Source organism: Carcharhinus amblyrhynchos, chromosome 6 (genome assembly GCF_965287045.1).
Source record: "Carcharhinus amblyrhynchos chromosome 6, sCarAmb.v2.hapA, whole genome shotgun sequence".
NCBI lineage: Eukaryota > Metazoa > Chordata > Chondrichthyes > Carcharhiniformes > Carcharhinidae > Carcharhinus > Carcharhinus amblyrhynchos.
The window spans coordinates 58,738,154-58,748,395 of record NC_137329.1 but is presented as its reverse complement, the minus strand read 5'-3'; the positions used below and the strand labels follow the sequence as shown (position 1 = coordinate 58,748,395).

General features: G+C 44.4%; 1 protein-coding gene across 3 annotated transcripts in view; it reads left to right on the top strand.

Annotated features, from left to right (window-relative positions):
• The first annotated feature begins 1,513 nt into the window (after positions 1-1,513).
• The window catches only part of trim44 (tripartite motif containing 44), a 96,959-nt gene continuing 88,230 nt past the window's right edge, over positions 1,514-10,242 (top strand). For all 3 annotated transcript variants that reach the window (XR_013886822.1, XM_080190522.1, XM_080190521.1), the window contains exon 1: positions 1,514-2,034. Coding sequence is in view for 2 of the 3 variants with exons in the window: in XM_080190522.1 (XP_080046648.1) it covers positions 1,606-2,034 (429 nt within the window). In the remaining variant the exon portion in view is untranslated. The remainder of the gene's footprint in view (positions 2,035-10,242) is intronic.

Below are 10,242 nucleotides of genomic sequence, written 5' to 3'. Positions count from 1 at the left end.
ATATAAGGTAGGTCCATTCAAACGTCTGATGGCAGCAGGATAAAAGCTGTTCTTGAGTGGTTGGCATTTGTCCTCAGACTTCTGTATCTTTTTCTTGGTGGAAGAGTGTATGTCCAGGATGCATGGCGTCCTCGATTATGCTGGTTGCTTTTCCAAGGCAGCAGAAAATGTAGATGGAGAAACAAAGAATAGGCAACATTTTCCTTCCCCTCCGCAGTGTGTTTCATGGCGGTGAGAGGTGGCGGCTGGGATCTATCTTGCTGTTATCAATTGGGTTTCCCGTTGAATGGACACCTTGCCACTGGGAAACCCACAGCTGGGGTGTGCTGTTGGCAGACCAAAAGATCCTGCTGGCATAATTGGCAGCAAGATCTCAGTGAGAGTTAAGTTTGAGCCCATGCAACTCTTTCAGAAAATCACTCACCTAAGCTGAAGTATAAATTTCTGCTGCTTCTGCATTGTCTTTCAACTTGACCAATTCTCACAGTTTCACATTTGCATGGGATATCTAGAGCAGATGGGGTGATGTGGAGCTGCTGTGGGATCAGACAAATCATACCAGTACATTGAGACAGAAATAAATTGTGGAGTAAAATAAAGGCAAATTACTGTAGATTCTGGAATCTGAAACAAAAGCAGAAAATTCTGGAAAATCTCAGCAGGTCTGACAACATCTGTGGAGAGGACCAGTGTTAACGTTTGGCTCTTGAAGCTTCTGGATCAGACAGGGATGTTTACCCATTACACTACAAGACCTCCTACAAACATGAGGTACCTGTCACAAATCCATACCGACTCTGATCAATAGATACCCCGTGCCAGTGCTTAGTTACTCTGTCTCTGATGATGGATTGTAGTAATTTTCCCATATCTGATGCTAAAATAGCAGTGTGAAAGGTCACACCTGAAGATTTACCACTCGTCTCAGTTAAGGGAAAACTAGCGAGCTGTCAGAACGTCTGGAATTGTACCCAGCCAACTACCGCTTAACACAAGAGATGAAGAGAAGTATTTAGGAATTTACTACTTCTATAAAATAGATGTTCATAACATAAGTGGCCAATAAGTAATAATCTGCCTTATAACACTGAATGATCCTTAGATCAATTTACATGATTAACTATTTAAATCCAAAAGCGGGTCATTTCCGCCCCCCCCCCCCCCCCCTCGCGTGTCATTTCAATTGCTTTTGAGATTAGGGCGCTGTTTGGCCTTCTGATTGCACAGTTTATCGAGGTGCCGTCAAACCAGGAAGTTGTGCGAATATTCTGCCTGAGAACGCGATCTCTTGTTCTTCGGTACAGTCAACCTTTCCGCTTCCTGTTGTGGCTGCACAGCGATGTTAAAAATAAGTCAGGATTATTTCTAACAAATCTTCTGCTGGGCCCCGGAGAAAGGTTTCAAACAGGAGGTCGAGCTATCTAACTGGGAGTGAGCAGAGAGAGTTGTCCCGGATACATTGCTGCCGCTGAGGTCTTTGCACCTGATATATTGTTGCACTTCTTTATTGTGGACCTGATATATTGTTGCACTTTTTTATTGTGGACCTGATATATGGTTGCAATTTTATTGTGGAGCTGATACATAGTTGCATTGTCGGCCTGTATGGCGAGTGACAGCAGCCTGCCATCATGCATGGACGAGCCTGCTCCAGACGGCTCCTGCGATGTGTGTGAGCCGGACGAAGCACGACCTGCCCTCAAGGTCTGCGACGTCTGTTGTCTCTCCTTCTGTCAACTGCATGCCCAAGAGCACGATGCGAAACCGAGCCGGTTGCAGCACCGGCTCCGTGACTTCCAGGCGGCCAGCCACAGGCCAGAGTCGCCGCAACAACAGCAAGAGGAAACAGCCGCAAACCAGGAAGCAGCCGAAGGAGATGGAAAGCAGGGCGAGAGGAAGAAATGTGTGGATCACGGCCAGGAGATCACACTTTATTGCAAAGACGATGAGAAGATTATCTGCGTGCTGTGCGCCATGGGCCCCCACAGTCAGCACCAGCTGATCACATTGGACGAAGCCTATCTCGCTCTGAGAGTAAGTTTCATGCAAGTCCACAGCGGTGCGACTAAACTGAAAGTGAAATGCCTCGCGGTTTCTCTCCGGAGGCCCATAAACACAAAATGTTGCTAAACTTTCGACCCTTGCACTCAAATGTCTGCCCTGTTAACATCATACTACCTCCACTTCAAACACTCCTGTGTCAACCCTCTCTCTAAAAAACGGATTCAAAGCAGTTCCACAAGTTTCCCTTCTCCCTTCAGCCCCAATTATCCAGCAGAAACAATCTGTCTTTACAGATCACCGTTAGGATGACAAAACGTCCCCTGGTGTTTCACAAGAAATATTGTAAAATAAAGTGTGACACCGAGCAACATATGACATAACCTAAAAGTTGGTCAAAGTGGATTTTGAAGAAGCACCTTCAGAAGGCGATAGGAGACATTTAGAGACCGAATTGTAGAACTTAAAGCCTTGGCAATTGTGGCCTCCAATGGTGGAACAATGAAAATGGGCAGAGTTCAAACAGCCAGAATTGGAGGAGTGTGGGGATAAAGCTGCAGAAAATAACACAGATGGGGAAGGATGTGGCTGTGGAGGGGTTAGAAAACATGGATGAGAGTTTTAAAATCAAAACCTTTCCTTAACTGGGAGCCAATTGTCTGTCAGTGAGCAAAACTTGATGGGGAAATGGGACTTGTTGTAAGGACATGCCAGGCAGAGGTGTAATGTCAAGTTTACATAGGTAGAATGGGAAAGGTTGGCAAACCAAACATCAAAATAATCAAATCTAGAAGCAACCAAGGCATGGATGAGCAACATCTTGGGGAATCGTTTAACATGATATGTAAGAAGTCTCACAACACCAGGCTAAAGTCCAAGAGGTTTATTTGGAATCATGAGCTTTCAGAGCATTGCTACTTCAAAGGAGCAATGCTCCAAAAGCTCGTGATTCCAAATAAACCTGTTGGACTTTAACCTGTTTTTGTGAGACTACTTACTGTGCCCACTCCAGTCCAATGCTGGCATCTCCACACCATGGTTAGTATTATATAGAATTGAGTTGAAAAATGTTAAACCATACCCTTAAAAACAACATATAGTGCCTTTATAAACTGTCTCAAGGCATTTCATAGAAGTTTAAAATGTGCTAAATTGAAATATTAGAGCTAGTGGCTAAAAGTTTGGGGAAAAAGGTTTTTAAGGTGGGCTGTAAAGGAAGGCTGAGAGAAAAGTGGAGAGGGTTACATTTCGGGCCTAGGCAGCTGAAAGTCAGTGGTGAAATGATGAAAATTGGAAATATTCCATAATGAGAGTGTGTAGATATCTTGATGTGTTTTTGAGCTGGGGAGGTTACAGAAATGGGGAATGGTTACTCCATGGAGGGACTTGGGGAGGTGAGGGGGGGGGAAGGTGAGAACTTAAAATTGAGGTATTGCCAGACCTGGAGCTGAATTTGGTTAGCAAACACAGGGGTGGTAGAAAAAGAGGACTTTGTTCAACTAGGCATACATAAGGATATATAGCATAATTTGGAGATGACACAAAGATAATTAGGGAAATAAGTTGTGAAAAGGACATGAGGTTACAGATGGATTTAGATAGGTTGAGTGGGCAAAAATCTGGCAGGAATAATGTGGGAAAATTTGAAGTTGTTTGCTTTGGCAGGAAGAATAAAAAAGCAGAGAATTATTTAAATGGTGAACGACTGCAGAATTCAGAGGGATCTAGGTGTTTTAGCGCATGAGTCACAAAAAAATTGGCATGCAGGTACAGCAAGTAATTAAGGAGGCTCAAGGAATGCAATCCTTTATTATGAGAGGATTTGAATGTAAAATTAAGCATGTTATCTTTCAGCCAAACAGGACATTGGTGAGACAACATCTTGCATACTGTATAGTTTTGGTCTACTTATTTAATAAAGGATATAAATGTGGTAGTTCAGAGAAGGCTTGTTAGGTTGATACCAGGACTGAGTCGGTTATCTTAGAAGAAGAGGTTGGGCAGGCTGGGCTTGTTTTCACTGGAGATTAGAAGAGGGAAGGGTGATTTGATTGAAGTATGTAAGATCCTGAATCATCTTGACAAAGTGGACATGGAAAACACTTTTCCTCTCGTGGGTGAGTCCGGAACTAGGGAGGACTGTTTTAAAATTAGGCTTTGCCCCTTTAAGACAAAGATGAGGAGAAATGTTTTCTCTCAGAAGATTGCGTGACTTTGGAACTCTCTGCCTCAGAAGGCAGTGGAGGTGGGATCATTGAAAATTTTTAAGGTGAAGCTAGATGGATTCTTATCAGTTAAGGAAATCAAAGGTTATCAGGGTTAGATAGAGAATGTAGAATTAGAAACACAAACAGATCAGCCATGATAATGAATGGTGGAGCAGGCTTGAGGGGCTGAATGATCTACAGGCGACGGTGCAGAGGGACCTCGGGGTCCTTGTGCATGAGTCGCAAAAACCCAGCCTGCAGGTGCAGCAGGTGGTCAGGAAGGCGAATGGGATGCTGGCCTTCATAGCGAGGGGGATTGAATATAAAAGTAGGGAGGTCTTGCTGCAGCTGTATAGGGCATTGGTGAGGCCGCAGCTGGAGTACTGTGTGCAGTTTTGGGCGCCGCACCTGCGCAAGGATATTTTGGCCTTGGAGGGAGTGCAGAGGAGGTTTACTAGGCTGATACCGGAGTTGAGGGGGTTGAGCTATGAGGAGAGGCTGAATAAACTAGGCTTGTACTCGTTAGAGTTTAGAAGAATGAGGGGAGATCTCATTGAGACGTATAAGATGATGAATGGGATGGATAGGATAGAGGTGGAAAGACTCTTCCCGCTCAAAAAAGACAGTAGGACTAGGGGGCACAGCCTCAAGATAAAGGGGGGGCAGTTCAGAACGGAGTTGAGGAGGAACTTCTTCACTCAAAGGGTGGTGAATCTCTGGAATTCTCTGCCCGTTGAAGTGGTGGAGGCTGCCTCGCTAAATATTTTTAAGAAGCGGGTTGATGGGTTTTTGATAAGAGAGGGGATTAAGGGTTATGGGGAGAGGGCGGGAAAGTGGAACTGAGCCACGACAGATCAGCCATGATCTTATTGAATGGCGGGGCAGGCTCGAAGGGCCAGATGGCCTACTCCTGCTCCTATTTCTTATGTTCTTACTTCTGCAAACTGGCATGCCCTTGGGGGATCTTGGCACTGCACACTGGGCATCAAGCAGTGCCAAGGGGGCAGGGCCAGAGGAGAGGGGACCTATTGGGTGATTGGTGGGGGTAGGGGGGATCCCGCTGCCACTCTGCATTGGGATTGTAAATAGAGGGAGGAAGATCAGGGTTGGCCATCCAGGTTGGTTGTGGGTGGGGGATTGTTGGGGCTGCCAGGGAGTCAGGGCTGCTGGGAGAGGGTCAGGATTGCCTGGGGGTGGGGATTGAATCTCAAGATCAGGGCTGGTGGGTGGGGAGTCAGGAGATTGGGGCTGACTGGAGGGGCGGGGTCACATAGGAGCTGGCCCAGGGAGGAGTGAAGGTTAGAAGGCCATTGATGGAGATTGTGAGGCTGGCCAGTGATTCCGCTGGCCAAAGATCTGGAAAATATAGTAAGAAGTCTCACAACACCAGGTTAAAGTCCAACAGATTTATTTGGTAGCAGACGCCACTAGCTTTCGCGGCTCTGCCCCTTCATCAGGTGAGTGGGGAGTTCTCTGATGAAGCTCTGCCCCTTCGTCAGGTGACGAAGGGGCAGAGCCCCAAAAGCTAGTGGCGTTTGCTACCAAATAAACCTGTTGGACTTCAACCTGGTGTTGTGAGACTTCTTACTGTGTTTACCGCAGTCCAATGCCGGCATCTCCACGTCAAAGATCTGGAAGCCAGCAAAGGGGGGGGTGGGGGCACTACACATGTGCCAGTCTCCACGCTGACAGATCTGTGCATGCTGCCGGCCTCTCAGGTAGGAATAGGCCCCACCCACAAGTTTCCAGAGTTTATCACGCTCGGGCAGTCCATGATACATGGAGTGTCAGAGATTCATCTGGAAGTCACACTTAAAACAAAAACAGGATTTATCCCCCATTTTCCTGCACTTTGGGGACTTAGAATTTTTTTGGGAGAATCCCAGTTTTTAAGTTTCCCAAGCCTGCATGTTAATCTGTGTGTATTTGTTACATGTGGAAAAGATTTACAACTTGTAACTTATCCTGCGTACATTTCATTCAGCCTGATTTAATTACCACCCTGTGGCAATGTTGGAGGTCGAAAGTATTGGAACAGCAAGGCCTCAATTTAATTAAGATGAACAGAATGGATGATTTTGTGGTGAGGTTGCAATATTAGTGACTCTGAAGGCAATGCTGATTAACAAAAGCATGTCACAGTTTAAAAAGAAAACAGTTTTGAGCTGCACTAGAATCAGAGAACAATGTTTGAATTTCAAAGCCGTGCCTCAATCTCTGTCCCCATCCATTCCCTGGCCTGTTTCTCAGGGCAATGAACAGACCAAACTTTTTTTCTGGCTCTCGGAAGCCTCTTTCTTGTTGCTGAAATAAGGTTCTTTCCAAGGCTGACTTTAGAACAGTATTTTCCCACCTTCACCCACTACTTTGAAGGATGGCTATAAACACTAGGAAGTGGGGTACAGAAGGAATAAAGTGAGGCAAATACAGTGGCATTTTGTGGATAGTTCATCTGTCAAAATCCTTTCCAAAGAAGGTGGTCAGGTGTTTTTATGGAATATAATGTGTGTGGGAAGTTTTGTGTATGTGTGTGTGATGGTAGTGGTGTAAGTGAGATGTGGTGTGTGTGGGTGGCTTTGTATGTGTTAAGGTGGTTGGTGTCTGGATGGGATTTGTGTGTATGGGTGGGGGCTTTTGAGTATGTGTGCGATTTGTGTGTGTGGAGGTGGTGTGTGTAGGTGAGGTTTTGAGTGTGTGTATCTCTAGGAGGGTGTGGTGATGGGAGGAATAGGAATATCTCTTCTTCTTGAAGGCACTTCTAGTCTTTTACCATATCAGATGCACACATCTGCTCTCAACAAGCCTTTACCCTTGCCATTTTCTTGTTACACTTTACAAATCAGCTCTCCCAATGGCTCTGCAATTTTATCCAGTCAACAGCTCAGCCAGTCAGACACTCAAGCTCCTATATTTAATACCAGCCCTGTGTTGAGTATCCCACCTCAGCTGGAGTTGTCGCAGGGGCACTAGAATTTTGTTTAGGCACCTTTTGATTTGGAGGTGAATATATTTCAGGAGTCAAGCTCCTGCTGAATGTTCAGTGGCCTCTGTTTGGATAAGGTCAGGGTCTAACTCAGACTTGAGATCGCCTTGGTCACTGTGAAGAATCATATGCCCAATACTATTACAGCTTTTAAAAATATAGTAAGTCAGTATGAGCTGCTTACATCACTGTTGAAGCTATTTGTATTGAAATGTTTCCAGTATACAATCCAATATTCTGATACTTTTAGATTTAATCTCAAAGGCAATCTCGTTTGTATGTAATAACATGACACAATAACCTTAACAACAACAACCTGCATTAATAGAGCACCTTTAGCATACTAAAACAGACCACAGTTAAAGAGTGTTTTTGGACAAAATTTGACACAACTACATAAGATATTGGACCATGTTAAGAAAGCTTGGCCAAATAGATGGGTATGTCTTAAGGAGGAGAAAGAGATGGTGAAGTTTAGGGAGGAGTTTCAGAGCTTACAGCCAAGGCAGTTGAGGGCATGTGAAGTGAAGAAAATCAAGGATATGTGAGAGACCAGAATTGGAGGGGCACAGAGATATTGGAGAACTGTAGAAAGAGATTACAGTGAGAGAGTGAGTGAAGCTGTGGAGGGTTTTGGATTTTAAAATTGTCAGCCAACAACCCAGTGTATGTTATTGAGCACAGGAGAGCAACCCCATCTCCACATGGGGGCAGGGAGGTGGGTGGGGGTAACAGCAGTATAGAATGCAAGCCCAGTTTTGGCTTCACCCCCTCCAATGAATTGCTGAGATGCCAGACTGTCAGATTAAACAGTTGCCATGATCTGCTGCGGGAAGAACCAGCTGAAATGTTACCATCTCTGTTTCTGGGACTGAGTCTTGATGGTTTGAGTTATAAAAAGAGGCTGGTTAGTCTGGGACTTTTTTCCCTGAAGCATAGGAGGCTTAGGGGTGATCTTATAGAGGTCAATAAAATAACAAGGGCATCTTTTTCCAAAGGCAGGGGAGTCTAAAACTAGAGGGCATAGGTTTAAGGTGAGAGGGGAAAGATACCAAAGGGTCCAGAGGGGCACTTTTTTTACTCAGGGTAGTGGGCGTCTGGAACGAGCAGTAGTAGAGGCGGGTACGATTTTGTCTTTTAAAAAGCATTTAGACAGTTACATGGGTAAGATGGGTATAGAGGGATATGGGCCAAATGTGGGCAGTTGAGACTAGCTTAGTAGTAAAAACTGGGCGGCATGGACAAATTGGCCCGGAGGGCCTGTTTCCATGCTGTAAACCTTTATGACTTTATGACTCAATAACTCCTGAGATTTCATTCATTTATCTTTATTGTTTGGCTGCATTTTGTACTCTGGACAGGGGTAGCAGGGTGATGGGTGTTATATATGTCCATGCTCATAAAGCAGTATTTTCCAGTTTTTATCACTCAAGTGTCAGCATCAAGTACTGCTATATCTGCTAAGATTGAAGTTAAATGATTAAATGGACCATTTACACTATATGCCATGTACTTGAACCAAATATAAGCTGCTTGGGTGAGTTATACTGGGTTATCAGAGACTTAATTATCCCAGTAATGGGTCAACACCTTAAGGGAAACAACTGGATGTGGGAGGAGTTGTGTTTAAAACAAGTAAATTGGGGACCTGGAGAAAACCATGAACAATATTCCCCATAGTTGGAGCTGACTTACTGAAGACCAGCAATTTCTATGGTCTCAGCCACATCAATGTAACCTGGCATTCGTGTTTGGGTTTTCATGGAGGATAATGTCTACTAAATGCTGAACAAAACTAATAAAGTAAAGGAGACAATTAAATTCATTGAGTTTCAATAACCTGAGGAGGTAGGAACGTAGTTAATTTTCTTCCCATTGACTTGGGATTTCTTCTTTTTGCTTCCCTCAGGTAATTACATGGCAATAAGGATGAAGAGTTGTGGATGGGGGTGTGTAGGAACTGTTAAGTCATGACATTCCAATCACCATTAGTGTGGGCAGTCTTGGTGGACCAACTGACGATTTCCTGCCTATCATTTGTGGATGTCAGGTGGGGTGTTCCCCATGTCTGTTTACCAGTCTTGTAAGCTACACTAACCCAGTCAGAGAAACAGTGACAAGCAACTTACTACAACTTTTTGGAGACCCAAGAGTTAGGGTATAGGAAAGGCCTAGGCGGTATTCAGAGTCACCACGGCCATCGGTGTTTCAGTCCAGTAACAAATAACATAGCTTAGAACCACCACTAGAGACTAATAAAAAGGCGCTAATTGTGGACAGGAAACAAAATTCCGAAGATTCCAGAGGTCTGAAGTAAAAATGCTGGGAACGTCGGAGCTCAGGCCGTACCAGCAAAGAAAGGAAGGATAGGGTTAACTTTCAGGCTGATGACTTATTGTCAGTTCTAATGAAAAGTCATTAACTAGAAACACTGGGACTCCATTTACCCACTGATCCTGTACACTGATTGTACCTCAGTGGCTCTAATATGTCCTTTAATGAAGAGTGAGAACCCATGGCAACACGGTAGCAGCCAATGCTACTACACATTGCCTTTTAAGATACAGCGTGTTGTTATTTATGTTTTTTCCACAAATTTCTGTGGGCTGGAAAAGAGTCTTTATTTCTAGTCTCAGTTGCACATCTACATGCAGATTGTAACAATACATCTCTCAGTAACTACTTGTTAATTTATGCAGGGTATGAAAAGCTCAATAATAGCTCCTTTTTTTGCAGGGCAAGTAGAGTCTTGCACATGCGTCTGCTTTTCTTGGGTCTGAGCCCGTTAGCTGTGGGAGTTAGCACTGGACCACAAAGTACTCTTTGCACTAGACAAGTGACTGAGGACAGTGGAATTTGGCAGCCATATTCAGTGAGATCTAGAAGTCAGTGATATCGTATCCGAGGGAAACATGCAGAATGGGGATATTTTGCTAAAAAGTCAAAATTAAATATGAACTAACATTACAGTGTCACACTTGATCTCTCGTAATTGCCTTTCCTCAAGCCCATCGTGTGTGATTGAGACTACAGATAAGAACATAAGAAATA